The sequence below is a fragment of the Carcharodon carcharias genome, chromosome 1, assembly GCF_017639515.1.
Source record: "Carcharodon carcharias isolate sCarCar2 chromosome 1, sCarCar2.pri, whole genome shotgun sequence".
Lineage (NCBI taxonomy): Eukaryota > Metazoa > Chordata > Chondrichthyes > Lamniformes > Lamnidae > Carcharodon > Carcharodon carcharias.
This window is the reverse complement of record NC_054467.1, coordinates 101812389-101831989: the sequence shown is the minus strand read 5'-3', so window position 1 is coordinate 101831989 and position 19601 is coordinate 101812389. Positions and strand designations below refer to the sequence as shown.

Below are 19601 nucleotides of genomic sequence, written 5' to 3'. Positions count from 1 at the left end.
TGCCTCTACCACCAACTTGGGTAGCGAATTCCAGATACCCACTACCCTCTGCTTAAAAAAGGTCTTCCTCATGTCCCCCATACACCTTCTGCCACTTATCCTGAATCTATGTCTCCTGGTTCTAGAATTCTCCATCAAGGGAAACAATTTTATCCTGTCCACTCTATCTATTCCCCTCATAATTTTGTACACCTCAATCAAGTCATCTCTCAGCCTTCTTTGTTCTAAGGAAAATAACCCCAACTTATCCAATCTCTCCTCGTAGCTACAGTTTTCTAACCCTGACAACATTCTTGTAAACCTCCTCTGCACTCTCTCCAGAGCCGTTACGTCCTTCCTGTAATGTGGTGACCAGAACTGCATACAATACCCCAGTTGTGGCCTCACCAGTGTTTTATACAATTCCAACATTATATCCTTAGTTTTATATTCTATGCCTCTGCCAATGAAAGAGAGCATTCCATATGCCTTCTTTATAACCTTGTCTACTTGAACTGCTGCCTTCAGGGGCCTGTATACTTGTACGCCAAGATCTCTCACTTCATCTACCTCTCTTAGTATATTCCCATTTATTTTGTAATTCCTGTAACTGTTTGACCTCCCTAAATGTATGACCTCACACTTCTCTGTTAAAATCCATCTGCCACTTTACCGCCCACTCCACCAATCCATCTATCTAGCTCTTGATTTATATTTGCAATCAGACTCTCTCACCAGGCATTCTCACATTGGTGCGGACCACTCAGGCTCACTTAATTTATTCACCAGTTAGTCCACTTCCATCTGTGACCAAGGTAGGGTGCAGTGTATACAAGTTTGGTGTATGGAGATACACGGATGTCTGGAGCCATCAAAGACAATGGTTCTTCCTGTTCTGTGAGCACCTTTCTGAGATTTCCATGGAACAATGACCCATTATGACTGCAACATCTGAGGTAGAAAAATTACTAAAAACTGGAAAAAGGATATTGTCAAAGGATATTTCTGTGATAAACTAATTTCCTTTTCTAGTCAGCTCTATAATATTGATTACAATTTACCAACAAAGAGAAGAAGGGAAGGTGTTCTGATTTGTTTAAAGCTTGAGGTGTAATTCCTGTGCCTTAATATGAGGGTTAGGTAAACATTAATTGGCTGTAAATATCAGCCTCTTTTAATTACAGTATTTTAGCATTTTTAATTACGCAGGGATGGTAAGTAGCATTTATGTAGTATAAAAATAGTACTGCCTGTATCTTTCAAATCTCAATTGTGTAAATAATTGCATCTCCCCAAAATAGGGAAAGCACATATTTTTTGAACTTGTCTTTTTTTTATTGATCAACATAGTTTTTAATATCAAAATGTGTGTAATTTTTTTTGCTGTATGTTGTCAAAGTATGCACATTTGAAAACCTGCGGCTATAAGAAAACCTAGCTGGTTTTAGTATAAGTCCACTGTGAATAGAGACCCACCATACTTCACTATATTCCCACTAAACTGCTTCCCCTTCTGGCCCCCAAGTCAGCCGATCATTGTTACTGGTTCTCCCTCTTCGGGTGTTGCCCCTTTCTATCAACCATCATCACCTCCTCTGAAAAAAACAATCATTGACACCCTGTCAGTTTGGCACTTTGCAACTATAGGTTTGTTACTGTGGTTACAACAAAAAACATGTCAATAATCAGCTATTCCAACAGAGGGGAGGAGGTCAAGTACAATAGAGATTATCTGCCAGGATGCCATATTCTGTGTGATCCATGAAAAACAGCAATTGCACTTTTGGAGGGTGATTTACACCTTAGGTTTAAACATGTTTAAGAATGTACTTCCTTTTGTAAACAGAAAATTGCCCATTTATTGTTTTAAATCTGTACAATTCATTTGCTGCTGTTTGGTTTTAAGGTCATCATTCTTTTCCCCCTGTTACATGAGATTCAAGCACATGGACTCAATGGAGATTATAAAATGGGGGTTCTTTATTCCACTAGCATCAAATCTTTATAAACATTAATGGAAAAGCTTAATGCCGAGAAACGAACTATTTGCAATGCACATTCGAGGTTGATATTCCAGATCCACCAAGATACCATTGAGAGCTTAACTCCTGAACTGGGTAGCAGAATTCAGTTGGCGGAGATCCTTTTGCTAATTTCCTGTGATCACATGAACCAGATTACTTTGCCTTGCAGACATGAAGGGAATTTTTCTGTGTTCATGGCATCTTGGACTTAGGTGCTGCCAGATGGTCAGCTTAGGTCCCCAATAGCCGTATACCTGCCTCAGTTCCCCTTCCTGGTTCTCTCGTCACTGTCAGAGGCTTTGGGTTGCCTTGTTTGTGGTCTTGGCTGTTACTACACTGCAACTCAGAAGTCCTGGGTTTCTGTTTCTTCTCCCTGTTGCAGCTTTTTCCCTCTCTTCATGGCATCTGGCTCCACTACTGCAAACCACCCCCCAGCCCCTGCCAAAGACACTTCATCCTGCACATAGGCACCCACAGGGGCTCACCAGTTTTCCGGTCTGACCATCTCCCCCACCATCGCCACCTGCTGGCAGAGGTCCCACTACACCCACCCTATTGCAAAATTCTCTTCTGAATGGTTAACTTGTTAATTATTTCTGTTGGTGAAATTTTTTAAAAATGTTCAAAAGTAAATTCTTTACTATTCTGTGCTGTTGTAAAAACCCATCTGGTTCACTAATATCCTTTAGGGAAGAAAATCTGTTCTTACCTGGTTTGGCCGACCTGTGAACACAGCAATGTGGTTGGCTCTTAAATGCCCCCTGAAATCACCTTCTCAAGGGCAATTAGGAATGGGCAATAAATGCTGGCCTAGCCAGCAACGCGCGCACAAATGAATAAAAAAATGTTTTTCAGTTGTGGGATCTTTCAAAATAACCAATATATAATGTGAACTGAACTTAGAGGAGCTCCTTTTCTCCTGAGATAGTTCCTTGGGTTCAATGGATTCTGAAATGGCACAATCTGCAGACTGCCACACGCAGGACATGTGTTTCTTAAAAGATTGGGTAGATGAGGTAAAACAAAAGCAGACAGTGCCGGAAAAGCTCAGCCGATCTGACAGCATCTGTGGGGAGATTAACAGAGTTGATGTTTCAAGGCTGTATGACTCTTCAGAGCACTCTGAGAAAGTCATGCAGACTTGAAACGTCAACTCTGTTTCTCCACAAATGCTGTCAGACCTGCTGAGTTTTTCCAGCATTTTCTGTTTTTTGTTTCAGATTTCCAGCATCTGCAGTATTTTGCTTTTATCTGGGTAGTTGAGGTGTTTGGAGATTTGTGTGCTCCCTTCAACGTTATGACTTTGCTTCTATTTGTTCCTGATGAAGTCTCTTGATGTGTTTGGTGCCTTTCTGAATAAAACTCCATTTTGTTTGGGCACAAGCCAGGGACTCCTATGAGTTTGCAGGGATGTTTGATCTCTTTGAGGATGCTGAGCGGTCTCTGCGACTGAGTAGAGTAGTTACTTTAGGAGCCTGGTGTCAGATATATGTACAACATGTTCCACGCAGCGGAGCTCATTTTGAATGATAAGCAGCTCAATGCTGTGCATGTTGCCTTGGGAAAGGATGCTGCTGTTGGACCGCCTTTCTTGCCTCCAGATTTAGAGGATCTTGCAAAGGCATTGCTGATGGTACTTCTCCAGTGTTTTGACACAAGCTTCATCTGCATACTGAAGCTCTAGACTGAGGTTGGAGTGATTTTGTTTTTGGATTGAAGATGACATAGGTTGAACAGTTTTATATCTGTTCTGTGGTTTTAATGCCTGTGGGTAGTTTGCTGGAGGCGAGGTGTAGTATTGCAGTGAGGTAAATGGAGAAGAGGGTTGGTGCGATGACACATTAGATGGCATAGATAAAGAAAGTTCAGTGGATGTGGTTCATATCAATTATTAGAAGGTTTTTAATAAGATACCAACAAAACTTAGTTCCATATACCATTGAGGATATTGTGACCAGATGGATGGAGGGCAGGGTAGGAGACAAAATAAAGTTTTGCATAAAAGATGAGATTAGTGGTGTCTGTATTGAAACCACTCTTATTTACAATATACAGAAATGATCTCAACACTTGGAATTGAAGGAACAATATTGAGATTTTACCAAATTTGGTGTGTAGAAAATGTGAAAGATTAAAAGGGAACACAGGTAATAGATTGTGTAGATAGTTAGCAGATACAATTCAATGTAAAAAAAAAAAATGTGGAAATCCATTTGGAGTAAGAATAGAGACAAATATATATTTTAAATGATGCAACTGGGATAGAAGGGCAGAGGGACTTTGGTGTTCAAGTGCACAGATAATTTAAGGTTTCATGGTAATTTTATAAGGCTATAAAAGACAGATGTAATGAGCCTGTATCTAATGACTTAGATACAAAAGAGTCTGCAATTGGATCCTTGTATATAGCTTTAAGTATATAGAATATAAAAGTAATGAAAAATTTTACATTATGAATTGCTAATGTTTTACAATTAGAAGGAGAAACTTGAGAATTTGAGACCTTTTTATCGAATCTGAGAAGGTTATGCAGTAACCTCAGTCTTCAAGATTATGAAGATTTATGATGACCTAATGATTGTTTTCATTGGTTGGAAAGGTAACAAGCGATCAGACAACTGAATTATCCAGTTCTTGCAGTGAAAATAAATTCTTTAAAGTGCAGGTGATTGGAACTTAGAATTCTGTAACACAAATCATTATTGAAGCAGAGTTCATAAATTATTTTTTAAAAAAGCAGAATGTACAGAGTATTGGAATTGTTTGAAAAAGGAGAACATTACTGCTCGCAGTCTGTAATCTTTAAAGTGGAATTAGGCAAGATTCCTGAGGTGGTGGCAACACTGCCATCTGATGGTCTGTTTCTGTGCTGTAAACATTCTGTGGTCAATATCCCATGATCCCTCCTGGAAAGTACATCTGTGCAGTCAGGCTCATAATACCTTAGTGAAATAACTGGCTGGCACTTCCTAGATCATACATTAAGAATAGACAGTTGGGCACAATCCCACTGTAAAGGTACTTTGTTCATCATCTATTGATTTATCTATCCTCTTAAATGCTTTTAAGTTCCACTATCCTTTCCTTCTAACTTTTTTTACTTTCTTCATACTTTTAACATTCTGGATCAGAGGCTATTTTCTGCTCTGTTGCCAGTGCTTTGTTTAATTTGTATTTTGGAAACCAAAACTGGGCACATTATTTATGGTACAAAAGTAAAATACTGGGGACGCTAGAAATCTGAAAACCAGAAAATGCTGAAAATACTCAGCAGGTCAGGCAGCATCTGTGGAGAGAAACAGAGCTGATCTTTAAAAGACTATTAAAAAGACTTTTCAGCTGGAATTCAAAGGGAAGAGCATAATGTCTGACTGCCCATCCTTAGAAACATACACAGGTGCAGGAATAGTGTTTAGTAACGATTTATGTTTATCGCTTTTTTTATACTGCTCCACTGGCATAGCATGCTTGCATATGATCAGGGTAAATGAATGATGTTGAAACATGTTGAAACACTAGGGAGTGAGGCGATTAAAAGGCTGTTGGCATAAGACAAAAGCATGATGCAGAAACTGCTACAGAATAATTTAAGATGGACTTTAAAGGTGCAGGTGGTTGAAGTCCTGTATTTAATTTTTAAAAATGTACTGTAGATTGCATAAGCCACAATATAGGTAAATTATGGTTTTGCCAAGTGATATCTGGGGGGAAAAAATACTAATAAATGTTGAATGAAATTAAGGATAGAGACTCAACAAAAAATAATCATGCCAATTCTTGCACATTGTGCACCTGCTTTGTTTTTATTTGTAAAATTATTTTTGTTCACCTTTCAGGTATTTGGAAATGCTCCTCCTGGCACCATGATGGAGAAATTTTCAGATCTCTTGCAGTTTGCTGCCCAGGTATCGCGCTTAATGGTGACTGAAATCAGGAGAAGAGCCTCAAATAAATCCACAGGTATGGGATATTTGAATTTTGGATGGAAGATGACATACCAAGGTTTCATAATGTTCAGAAAGGAATACTATTAGGTTACGTGTAACAGCAAGTATCAGCTTTAACTCATTCATCAACAGCTACCTGCAATAAAATGCTAATGTTTCAACTTTTCCCAACTTTGAATTATACCTGCAATGAATTCTTAACTATTTCCTGAATGAAAATAATACCTGCAATATACTACTTAATTGCTAACCTGTTTTTAAGGTAATGTGCGAGATAAAGGTACTTGCATTAGAACTATTTTAGTTGCTCTTGGGTTGACAATCACTACACGTCTAGAACTGTAGCAGAATTAGATTGGGACACTGGTACACCTAGTTTCAGCCAGGGGAGTGGACTACCAGGCTTAATGTTTCCTGGGTCATAGCCTGGAAATGCACGGCAGACTGGCGTGTAAAATAAGCATAAAATTGCTGCAGTCATGCACTTTGGTTGGAAAAATCAAAAAGCAGACTATTATTTAAATAGAGAGACTCCAAAAAAGTGCAGCACAAAGGGATCTGGGTGTTCTTGTGCATGAAACACAAAGTTATCATGCAGGTGTAGCAAGTAATTAAGCAGGCAAATGGAATTTTGGTATATATTGCTAGGAGGTTGGAGTTTAAAAATAGGGAAGTCTTGTTATAACTGTACAGGGTGTTGGTGACGCCACATCTGGAGTACTGTGTATAGCTTTGGTTTCCGCATTTAAGAAAGGATATACTGGCATTGGGGGCAGTTCAAAAGAGATTCACTAGGGAGATTCCTGGGATGAAGGGGTTGACTTATCAAGAATGGCTAAAGTTAGGCATTTATTCATTAACGTTTAGAAGAATGAGGGATGATCCAAGTGAAATACGCAAGATTCTGAGGGGGCTTGACAGGGTAGATGTTGAGAAGATGTTTCCACTTGTGGAGGAATCTGGAACTAGGGGACATAGTTACAGAATAAGAGGCACTCATTTAAAACTGAGATGCGAAGGAATTTTTTCTCTGAGGGTGGTGAATGTCTGGAATTCTCAACCCCAGAGTGTTGTGGAGGCTAGATCACAAAAGTATTTAAAGAGGAAGTATAGATTTTTTTAAATATTGGGGAGTTGAGGGCTATGAGGAGCTGGCACGAAAGAAGAATTGAGACCTGGGGCAGATCAACCCTGATCCTATTGAATGGCAGGGCAGGCTTGAGAGGCCGAATGGCCTGCTTCTGCTCCTATTTCTTATGTTCTTATGAAAAATCCACTTCAGTCCAGGCCTGGAACTGAGGATGTTGAGAAGTTTTGTGTTTTTTTTTAGCATTCTCAAAGAGAACTTATTTGGTACATGGAACATGTTTATGCCTGTTCTCTGGCTGCCAGGCACAAAAGATGCACCCCAGTGGCACAGGGAACCATCAGAATTATTTAAATCAGGAAACTTCCTCTCTGCCTATAGAGGCTGGACCTAGCAGTTTAAATTGGATCAAAGGCACCTCAATTTAAATTGTTGTTTAGTTAAGAAGCCTTGCAGATTGGAATGCACTTACCAGTGTGTTTGTAACTCAGAAGGTTTACAACTATTTTTACATTGTTTTGCACCTGTGGAAAAATTGCAGGTGTGAAATATGATGGTAAAAAGTAAACATTCCACCACCACCACCGCTGCCCCCCCCCCCCCCCCACCCCGCCACCAACCCCCACCCCAAAACCCCCTTAATCCACTGTTGTCTATATTGCATGTCAAGATCATTATGATCATCAAACTTAACTTGTGATAATTTTTTGCATGTTAAAGACCTCTAAAGTAGAGCAAGAAACATTGAATGCTGTGCACCAGTATGATACTTCTGCACTCTCAGCTGTGCTGAACACTGTCTGGAAACCAAGTTCATATTAGTGATACCCTGACCTATTAAATAGCTTTTTTACATTTTCATTTTCATGCCAAAATTCTTATAAGCCTTGCTTGGAGCATTCTGTTAATCAATAGGCATGAAATCTTCAATTTCTCTCTTACTCCCTTCATGGGTTCTTTCTCTTTCAGTTGATTCTCTCTGACCCTTGTTTTGCACATGGGGCACCTCAACAAACTGACAGTTAATTATCTGAGCTAAATATAAGGTATTGCATATTAGGAGAGTTCCAGGAATTTGCTGTCATGAAAGGACTGTAGAAACATTCTGTACTTCATGCTAAATTCCTAAAGTGTACTTGTAATGGTCAATTATGCAATAATTATGTAGAATTTGTAAGAATAATTTTAATTGTTATTTTTAATGTCTTGTATGAGTGCATTGCATACACCAGATCCATGATTGGACAGTTATGCAAACTAATAAATCATGCTGACTGCAAGAATGAGCTACACTCTGAATGGACCAGGATGTTTCCGCCAGGCCACTATCTTGGTCCATAATGATTATTTGCTCACCTCCCCTCTGCTCACTGACCTACATTAGTTCTGGCCTAGTAATACCTCAATTTTAAAATTCTCATCCTTGTTTTCAAATGCTTCCATGCCTTTCTCTATCTTTGTAACCTGCTTCAGTCTTAGAATCCTCCGAGATCCCCAGTGCTTCTCCAAATCTAGTTTCTTGAGCATCACCAATTTTAATTCCTCCATCATTGGTGCCTGTGCCTTCAACTGCCAAAGCCCTAAGCTTTGGAATTCCCTCCCTAAACTTCTTTGCCTCTCTACCTCTCTTTCCTCCTTTAAGACACCCCTTTAAATCAATCCTTTTGACCTAGATTTTGGTCATCTGCCCCAATACCTCCTTTTGTAGCTTATTGTCATTTTTTTATAATGATCCTCTGAAACGCTTTGTGATATTTTATTATGTTGAAACTGCCATATAAATATAAGTTGTTGTAGAAGCACAGAAAATAGCTGCAGGAGTAGGTCATTCGGCCCTTGGAGCCTGCTCCGCCATTCAATATGATCATGGCTGATCCTGTATCTCAATGCCTTACTCCCGCTCTTTCCCCATTTCCCCCATTTCCCCATTACTGTCTTTAAATACCAAAACAAAAATATTGGATAAAAATTTTAAAAGTCAGATGTACGTGTTATGAAATTATGTTGGGACAGGGCATTAAGTCAACAATTTATAGCAGGCAAGCTGATATTCAACAAAAAATATCAGCCCCGAAGATTTGATCTGCAGGCAAGATGAAAAGCAAATAATTGCCCATGGCTATGACAAATCTCTGTCCTGAGGAAATGTGTGGTTTTTTAATTCATTCATGGGATGTGTATGTCACTTTCAATGTCTGCATTTATATCCACCCTAAATTGCCCTCGAGAAGATGGTGGTGTGTCGCTGCCTCAAACTGCTACATTCTGTTTGGTTTAGGTACACCACAGCGGTCTTAGGAAGGCAGTTCTGGGATTGCGACCCAATGACAATGGAAGAACGGTGATATGTTTCTAAGTCAGGATGGTGTGCTACTTGGGAGGGAGCTTGCAGGTGGTGGTGTTCCCAAGCACCAGCTGTCCTTATTCTTCTAGATGGTATAGGTCATGAGTTTGGAAGGTGCTGCTGTAGGATCCTTGGCAAGGTGCTGCATTTATTCTTGTAGGTGGTACACTCTGCTGCCACTGTGGAATGAGTGAATGTTTAAGGTGGTGGATGGGATGCTGATTTATCCTGGATGGTGCTGAGCTTCTTGAGTGTTGGAACTGCACTCATCCAGGCAAGTGGAGAGTGTTCCATCACACTCCTGACTTGTGCCTTGTAGATGTTAGACAGGCATTTGTTGGGATTGGGGGGATAGGGTTGGTTATGGGGGTGGTTGGTGGTGTTTAGTGGAGGGCTGGGTGATGGATGTATGGGTCAGGAGATGAGTTGTCGATCATGTGCTGGGAACTCAAAGTTTAAATAAAAAATGCAAAATTTAAACTTATATGCTATAATGACTAGTAACTTGATTGGTACAGTTGTAATTTTTCTACAATGAATTGTGTTCAACTTGAAATCTACCATCTTGTCCCTCATAAAGACTGCTAAGACTCCTGGACTGTCACCTGCATACACTTATGTCTTACTCCCACGATGTTCTTTGTCCACTGCTCTCACTGATGGTCTCTTTAGCCTTGCACTATACAAACACAAACTAATTGCTCTTGGCCTCTGTGACCTTTGCTCGTTCCCAGGTTAGTTTCAAAATTGTCATCAATTATATCATGACCTTTCTTATTCAGCTGCTGTAATATTCCCTAGCCCACTCCCTCTGCATTTTCTTCATCACCTTTGCTTTTGCTCTATCATTAGTAGCACTCAGTCATCATTATTCTATGCTGTGGAATTCTTTCTAAACCTCTTCTGTTCCTTGATTGATGCTTGTTAGCCGCAGGCCATTTTTCAACCTAACCTGAGAAACCAGATTGGCCATGTGTTGAATGGTGGAAATCCTGACTATATAGTGACATATAAAAAGTTTCTCTGAGCATTACTTTATAACATTGCATTGCCATCATAATTGAGTATTTCTTTAGCCTAGCGTGTTACGCTGACATAATACTTTACTATTTACTCCCTTCTCCATCCACCAGCCAGATTTGTACTGAGTACCCTAGTTCTACTCCATGCTCTTTCACTCAAACCTGGGCCTGCCTGAGTGCTGCAGATCTAGTCGTAGAGTCATTACAGCACCTCCGCAAGGCATATCCCTCAAATAGCCATCCAATCTCCTTTTGAAATCATTGATTGTTGACCGCCCTCATAGACAGTGAATTCTAGGTCATTACCACTCGCTATGTAAAATAGTTTTTTTTTTTCATATCACCCCAACACATCTTGCTCAGAACCTTAAATCTGTGTTCCCACCTTCCTTGTGCCATCAGCTAATGGGAACAGCTGTTCTTTGTCTGCCTTAATCTAAGCCTGTCATTATCTTACACACATCCATTGAATCTCCTCTCAATCTTCTTTGATCCAAGGAGAACAAACCCAGCTCCTCCAACTTAACCTTGTAGCTAAACTTCCTCATCCCTAGAACTATTTTAGTAAATTTCCCCTGCACCCTCACATCTTTTCCAAAGTGTGGTGATCAGAACTGGATGCAATAACCAAGTTGTAGGCTAACCAGAGGTTTGTAACGGTGCAGCATAACTTCCCTGCTTTTGTACTCAGTACCTCTATTTATGAAATCCAAGATCCTATATGCTTTGCTAATTGCTTTCTCAATAGGCCCTGATATATGCACACAAACCCCCAGGTCCTTCTGTCCCTGCACACTCTTTAGAACTGTGCCATTAAGTCCATATTGCTTTTCCTTTATCTATTATGCCAAAATGCATCACCTCACACTTCTCAATATTAAATTGCATGTGCCACTTGTCTTCACATCCTGCTATGTCCTATTGCAATTGTTTGGCATCATCCTCATTGCTTGCCATACTTCCAAGTTTATTTTGATTGGCAAGTTTTGAGGTTTTACTCTGTATTCCAATAACCAAGTCAAAAACTCAGTGATCTGAGCATTGACCCTTGGGGAACACCACTGTTAACCATGTCTGAAAAACCACCATTTACCATGACTCGCCATTTTCTGTCCTTGAGCTAATTTTTATGCCCAAGCTGACACTGACCATCTTATTCCATGAACCTCAATTTTGTTAACCAGCCTTTTATGGAGTATTATGCTAAATGCTTCCTTAAAATCCATATAAACAACATCCATTGCATTCCCATCATCAGTCTTGTCTGTTACTTCATAAGAAATCAATTAGATTTGTCAAGCGCAGCCTTCCTTTTATGAATCCATGCTGGTTCTCCTTAATTAACTTGAGCCTCTCCAAGTGCCTGATGACTTTTTTCCCCCTTTTTTAAAATTATTTTTCATGGTTATGTGCCTTGGGTTGAGTGTATTGCTGGCAAACCCAGCATTTGTTGCACTTCCCTAATTGCCCTTGAGAAGGTGGTGGTGAGCCACTGCCTTGCACTGTGCAATCCACCTAGTGTAGGCTCATTCTCAGTACTGTTAGGATGGAAGTTCCAGGTTTTTGACCCAATGGCAGTGAAGGAATGGTGATATTGTTCCTAGTCAGAAAGCTGTGTGGCTTGGAGAGGAACTTATCATTGGCAGTGTTCCCATGTGTATGCCCCCCTTTTCCTTCTAGCTGGTAGAGGATGTAGCTTTGGAAGGAGGATTGACAAGTTAGTTCAGTGCGTCTTGCACATGGTACACATTGCTGCCATTGTGCGCTATTGGTGGAGAGAGTGAATGTTTAAGGTAATGGTTGGGGTTCCTAACAAGAGGGCTACTTTGTCCTGTCTGGTGTCAGGCTTATTGAGTGTTGTTGGAGCAGCATTCATCCAGGCAGTTGGAGACTATTCCATCATAATCCACACTTGTGCCTTGTAGATGATGGACAGGCTTTGGTGAGTTAGGAAATGAGTTACTCACTGCAGAATTCCCAGCCTCTGGCCTGCTCTTACATGCCGGTCTGTGCCTGAACCAGTTTAGGGTCTGGTGAATGATAATCCCCAGGATGTGGATGGTAAGGGATTTAGCAATGATAATGCAGCTGAATGTCAAGGGTAGATGGTTAGATTCAATCTTAGGAGATGGTCATTACCTAGCATTTGTTATTTGCCACTTAATAGCCTGAATTTTGTCCAGGTCTTCCTGAAAATGGACACAGACTGCTTTAGTGCTAATAATTGATTTTAAAACCATACCCCTCCTCTTCCTCTTCCTCTTCACCTGCTGATTCAAACCACTCACTGCATGATAAAGTTTCTCCTCATGTCTCCATTGCTTCTTTTGCCAGTTATTTTAAATCTGTAACAAAAACAGAATTACCTGGAAAAACTCAGCAGGTCTGGCAGCATTGGCGGATCTGTGCCCTCTTGTGCTTGCCTGATCCTTCCACCAATGGGAACAGTTTTTCCTTATCTACCCTGCCCAGACTCCTTGTTACCCTCCAGTTTGGTTCCAAATCAGAGCACTTTTTACATTTGTAACCCACTTGACCACATATTGTTTCCCTGTCCCCCCCAGGTTGCCTGGTAGTTTCCTGGCCATTATCTTTAAGAGGATTTGAATTAGGTTTAAACCACTTATTTTGCAAGCTCCTGTTGGCATGTTTTTTTATATATATTCATTTGTGGGATGTGGGTGTCGCTGTCCTGACCAGCATTTATTGCCCATCCCTAATTGCCCTTGAGAAGGTGCTGGTGAGTTACCTTGAACCACTACAATCCCTGTTGTGTAGGTATATCCACAGTGTTGTTAGGGAGGGTGTTCCAGGATTTTAGCCCAGTGACAGTCAAGGGATGGTGATATATTTCCAAGTCAGGATGGTGAGTGGCTTGGAAGGAAGCTTCCAGGTGATGGTGTTTGCATGTATCTGCTGCCCTGGTCCTTGTAGATGGTAGCGGTCGTGAGTTTTGAAGATGCTGCCTAAGGAGCCTTGGTGAGTTCTGCAATGCATCTTGTAGATTGCACACACTGCAGCCATTGTTCATTGGTGCAGGGAGTGAATGCTTCTGGAAGAAAGCGGACTGCTTTGTCCTGGATGTTGTCAAGCTTCTTGAGTGTTGTTGGAGCTGCACTCATCCAGGCAAGCGGAGAGCATTCCATCACACTCCTGACTTGTGCCTTGTAGATGGTGGACAGGCTTTGGGGAGTCGAGAGGTGAGTTACTGGCCGCAGGATTCCTAGCCCCTGACCTCTAGTAGCCACAGTATTTACATGGCTAGTTCAGTTCAGTTTAGTTTCTGGTCAATGGTAACCCCCCAGGATGTTGATAGTGGGGGATTTAATCAGCAATGGTAATGTCATTGAATGTCAAGGGCCGATGGTTAGATTCTCTCTTGTTGGCAATGGTCGTTGCCTGGCACTTGTGTGGCACGAATGGTACTTGCCACTGTCAGCCCAAGCCTGGATTTTGTCCAGGTCTTGCTGCATTTGGACAGTGACGGCTTCAGTATCTAAGGAGTCACAAATGGTGCTGAACATTGTGCAATCATCAGCGAGCATCCCCACTTCTCACCTTATGATGAAGGGAAGGTCATTGATGAAGGAGCTGAGGATGTTTGGGCCTAGGGCACTACGCTTAGGAACACTTGCAGTGATGTCCTGGAACTGAGATGATTGACCTCCAACAAGCACAACCATCTTCCTTTGTGCTGGGTATGATTTCAAGCAGCAGAGATCTTTCTCCCTGATTCCCATTGACTCCAGTTTTGCTAGGGCTCTTTGATGCTACACTTGGCCAAGTGCTGCCTTGACGTCAAGGACAGTCACTCTCACCTCACCTCTGGAGTTCAACTCTTTTGTCCACGTTTGGACCAAGGCTGTAATGAGGTCAGAAGCTGAGCGATCCTGGCGGAACCCAAACTGAGCGTCAGTGAGCAGGTTTTTGCTAAGCAAATGTGTGATAACTATTTCAATTTAAAACGTTTTGCTCAATTTGAGTTCCAGCATATAAATATACCCATATGCCATGAAGAGTGTGGTTTTTAAAAAAATCTTTCACAAGATGTGGGCGTCACTGGCTAGACCAGCATTTATTGCCCAATCACCCAACCCTAATTCCCCTCGAGAAGGTGGTGGTGAGCTGCATCCCTGAACCACTGCAGTCCATGTGGTGTAGGTATACCCACAGTGCTGTTCAGGAAGGAGTTCCAGGAATTTGACCCAGCATCAATGAAGGAACGGTGATTTATTTCCAAGTCAGTATGCTGTGTCAATCATAGACATATATATATATATATATATAAGCATTGTCATAAAATACAACACCGATTGATGATTGTCTTGCCAGAAAGCCACAGTGTATGTATAATATAAATTTATGATTAGTATGCCAAATTGCTGTGCTTCTCTGCACACTAATGTTAAGATATGTAATGATAAAATATGCAAATTTTGCTAACAATATACCAAGTGGATAGTTAAAATCACTTTACGTATTTATTCTTCAATCAGTCTGCATTATAATTTATTATTCTGAAGCAAAGAACTTTTTTTGATTATGAAGAGACAGATGTAGACAATTCAATACACTTCACAGGATTTCATTATCTAGAGGAGCAACTTACTTACAATTCTTTCTGTTCCTCTCTATAATTCTTTCTCTCTCTCCTTCTGCCCACCCCATCTCTGTTACCTGTATTTCTGTACACCTGCAAGTCAAATTATGTTAAGGAGCTTGTAACCTTGTTGATTAGCCTGTGGTCTTGCATGGCTAACATCAATTCTTTTCAACCTAATCTGAGAAAACCGAACGGTTGTACCTGGGAAAACTGTAGAAACGCTTAACATTGAAGGACGCATGAGTCAGTGATAAGTGTCCAGGCACATTCATTTTTGACAATGAGCTACCGCCATTCTATCGTATTTAGGAACATCAGAACAGAAGTAGGCCTTTTAGCCTCTTGAACCTGCTCTGTCATTCAATGAATCAAGGCTGAACTACAACCTAACTCCACATATGTCTTTACCTCATATCCCTTCATACCTTTCATTAACAAAAATCTAAAAATCTCAGTTTTAAGGGTCTAGTATTAATTGCTATTTGCAGAAGAGTTCCGATCTTCTACTCTTTATGTGAACAAGTGTTTCCTAATTTGTATTAGAATAACTTGAAGTCCTTCATTATCATGATTCTATAGTTCTTGCAACTCTGTAATTTCCCTGTAAATTTGCTCCTCTGTCTTTCCTACTAGTTGGTGGTTTATAGAATACATTCTTAATGGTAGTTTAATGGTACCTCTGTTTCTTAACTCTAACCAAATAAATTCTGTCCTTGAACCATCCAGGACATCCTCTTTCTCCAGCACTGTAAAAGCCGCCTTACTCTGTACCATCACCCCTCCCCCTATCTTTCCCTAATGTTCCTGGGATTAGCTAAGTTGCTCTTGCGGAGAGCCAGGAAGAACATGACGAGCTGAATGGTCTCCTTCTGCACTCTGAATCACAGAAGGCGGCCATTTGGCCCTTTGTGTCTACACCAGATCTGTGAATGAGCAACTCACTTAGTACCATTCCTCTGCCTTTTCCCCATAAACTTGCACATTCTTGCTTTTCACATAACAGCCCAATTCCCTCTTGAATGCTTCAATTGAACCTACCTCCACCACACTCACAGGCAGTGCGTCCCAAACCCTAACCGCTTGTGCGTTCAAAAAAAAATTCTCTTCATATCACTTTTTTGCTTCTTTTACTTATTACTTCAAATCTGTGCCCTCTCATTCTCAATCCTTTCACAAGTGGGAACATCTTCCCCCTATGTACTCTGCCCTCATTATTTTGAATACTTCTATCAAATCTCCTCTCAACCTTATTTTCACTAAGGAAACCAATCCTAACTTCCCCAATCTATCTTCATAATTGAAGTTGCACATCTCTGGAACCATTCTCGTGAATCTTCTTCACCCTCTCTAATGTTTTCACTTTCTTCCGTTATGAAACTCGAATACTTACCCCTGAGGTCAGAATCTCCAGTTCCCAGTGGGCCTCGGGCCTTCTGCACGTGCACTGGCCAGGAAATGGCTGCACATGCACAGTTGGTGTCTTTTAGTGTCTTTAGGTTGGGACCTGGCCTTTTGTGCCTGCACAGGAACAAAGTAGTAAAAATGGCACGGAATGTAGGTCAGATGACCTGAATCTGAGCGGCATTACCAAGGAAGGTGCCCAGGGAGCAGGACAGGGAGGGGGACATGGAGACATCCCAGAAGAAAGTCGCAAACAGAGATAAAGACAGGGATCAAAGGGAGGTCTCTGAAGTCAAGTTGAAAGAAAGGAGCAGAGCAATAAGCCTGAGTTAAAATGAGAGTTGCAAGGAGCAGGCTTGAAGTGAAGTGGGCTTGAGAGAAGCCCTGAAGATCCACGGAGGCGGCTGAAGTTTGATGACCCCTTATTGCAGACTTTGTGAAGCAGTGGTTTTCTGCGTGGCATGGCCAAGGATCTGAAGTCGTGCTTGGAATGTGAAGTTTGTGTACTTGGAGATCCAGGGGAAAATGAATCACAGAAGGCGAGATTGAAACCCTGGAGGTGGATCCTTGTTGAAGCCGCCTGAGTGGGAGCAACGTTGGAGAGAGAATTCCAAGGCGAGGTCTTCAAATGTTTGGAAACCGAATGTTTAAATTGAGATTGGAAACCCTAGTGTGTAAGACAATTTCTGTGATAATGGTTGGCTCAAAATGTGACAAACGTCTGGGTGGATTGTTGAGAAATCTATGGAATCTCTTTTGGTCGCATTAGTCATTTACTTTGGAGTACGGTGTGTCTGACCACAGTTTGCCTGTAATTCACGTGTACCTCCTACTTACCATGAATATTAAAGTATAATATAGATATTGTAAATTGTTTTATCTTTCTGATTTTCATATGTCAGTAAAGATATTGCTGGGATAAAAGATAGTGTGAGTTTGAATCATTTTCTTGTGTTCATTTTGAGATTTTTCCAAACTTTTTGTCTGGTGTAATATAGTTCACTTTTTTCCCTTATTTAATAAATATTTTGTTCTTTGTGTGAAAAGTTCATCAGACTCCTATGAATTTGTACAGTAATTTTCCTCCACAGTTTTTGAAAAAAAGTTAGGATCTATCAAGCCAGGTTTCATTATGCGATCTGACTTGCCCAGTGTTAACATCAGCTGGGATCGTAACACTTCCTAAAGTGCGGTGCCTAGAACTAGATGCAAAACTCTAGCTGAGTCTGAGCTAATTCAACATAACCTTTAAGATAAAGGCAAAATACTGTAGATGCTGGAAATCTGAAACAAAATCAAAAAAAGGCTGGAAAAGCTCATCAGGTCTGACAGCATCTGTGGAGAGAAAGACAGAGTTAATGTTTTGAGTCCGTATGACTCTTCTACTGAATACTGGTTTCGAAACGTTAACTCTGTCTTTCTCTCCGCAGATGCTGTCAGACCTGCTGAGTTTTCCAGCATTTTTTGTTTTTGTTTCAACATAACCTCCTTGCTCTTGTACTCGATGCCCCTGTTAATAAAACCCAGGGTACTGTATGCTTTATTAACTGTTCTCTCAACCTGTCCTGCCACATTCAATGATTTATGCACAAACACACCTAAGTCCCTCTGCTCCTCCACCCCCTTTTAGAGTTGTACCCATTATTTCATAATGTCTCTTCATGTTCTTCCTGCCAAAATGAATCACCTCACACTTCTCTGCATTGAACTTCATCTGCAGCCTGTCTACCCATTCCACCAACTTGTCAGTGCCCTTTTGAAGTTGTCCACTGTCCTACTCATAGTTCACAATGTTTCCAAGTTTTGTATCATCTGCAAGCTTTGAAACTGTGCCCTGTACACCAAGGTCTAGGTTGTGAATATATATCAAGAAGAATAAGGGTCCCAATACTGATCCCTGGGGAACTCCACTACAAATCTTCCTCCAGCATAAAAAACATTTTTTAATTCATTCATGGGATGTGGTTGTCACTGGTTAGGCCAGCATCAGATGGGTTTTTACCATGGTTTCATGGTCATCAGCAGATTTTTAATTCCAGATTTTTATTGAATTCAAATTCCACATCTGCCGTGGTGGGATTCGAAACCAGGTCCCCAGAGCATTACCCCTGGGTCTCTGGATTGCTAGTCCAGTGACAATAGCACAATGCCACTACCTCCCCACTCCATTAACCATTACTCTTTATTTCCTGTCACTCAGCCAATTCCATATCTATGTTGCTACTGTCCCTTTAATTCCATGACTCCACGAGCTATAACTTTGCTCACAAGTCTGTTGTGCGGCACTGTATCAAACATCTTTTAGAAGTCCATGTACACCACATAAACAGCATTGCCCTCATCAATGCTTAACCTTTTCAAAAAGCTCCAAGTTAGTTAAACATGATTTCCCCTTAAAAAATCCATGCTGACTTTCCTTAATAAACTTGCATTTGTCCATGTGACTATTAATTTTGTCTGATTATTGTTTCTAGAAGTTTGCCCACTGCCTAAGAACTGGCTGTAGTTGCTGGGCTTATCTTTACACTTTTTTGAACAGGGGTGTAATTGCTGAAAAACAAGACATGTTGAAGCTTTTCATCTTGCATTCATCAGGACACTTCAAGAATACCAATATACGGGGAACAGTTTATGCTAATTGGTAGAGGCATTGCCATGGAGAATGCACCAGTGATGGTGATTAGCAGCTAACTGCCATGCATTGTTTGAAATTTAAACCAGGCAACTTGACCCTAATTGGTTGTGGCATTGCCCTGAGGAATAAGTCAGCAAATGGTTGTCACTTATTTTGTTTAGCTGAAACTGGCGCAATGCTTGTACATGTTCTTTCTGTCTGCAAAGAACAGGACCTGTGTATTAATATGCATAGCTTTGAGTTCACACAAATGCGCCACACTGCGAGCCCAACTGATAATCTAAAATTGGCTGTCAACACAATTCTTCACACACTGAAGATCATTTAGCAAATGTTGTCCAATTGCAGAATCACATCGAATGTTGGACGCTGTTTTGAGTTTTGCAAGCACGTGCTGGTTGGGTACAGTCTGTACCGTGCCCGGTGTGAACAGCGGCTGGGACATGCTGTTTAATACAATCCACCAGTCTTTGGGACGTATGGCCTACATAATTAGCATTACACTAGCACTAAAATTCTACCACATTGCTCATTTGTGTGATAGGCAGACCATCTTCTT

The 19601-nt window shown here is 40.9% G+C and overlaps 1 protein-coding gene across 3 annotated transcripts in view; it reads left to right on the top strand.

The window, feature by feature from the left end:
* wdfy3 (WD repeat and FYVE domain containing 3) overlaps nt 1-19601 on the top strand; it is a 407868-nt gene that overhangs the window by 75292 nt on the left and 312975 nt on the right. For all 3 annotated transcript variants that reach the window (XM_041187506.1, XM_041187499.1, XM_041187492.1), the window contains exon 3: nt 5840-5963. In XM_041187506.1, the coding sequence (XP_041043440.1) occupies nt 5840-5963 (124 nt within the window). The remainder of the gene's footprint in view (nt 1-5839; nt 5964-19601) is intronic.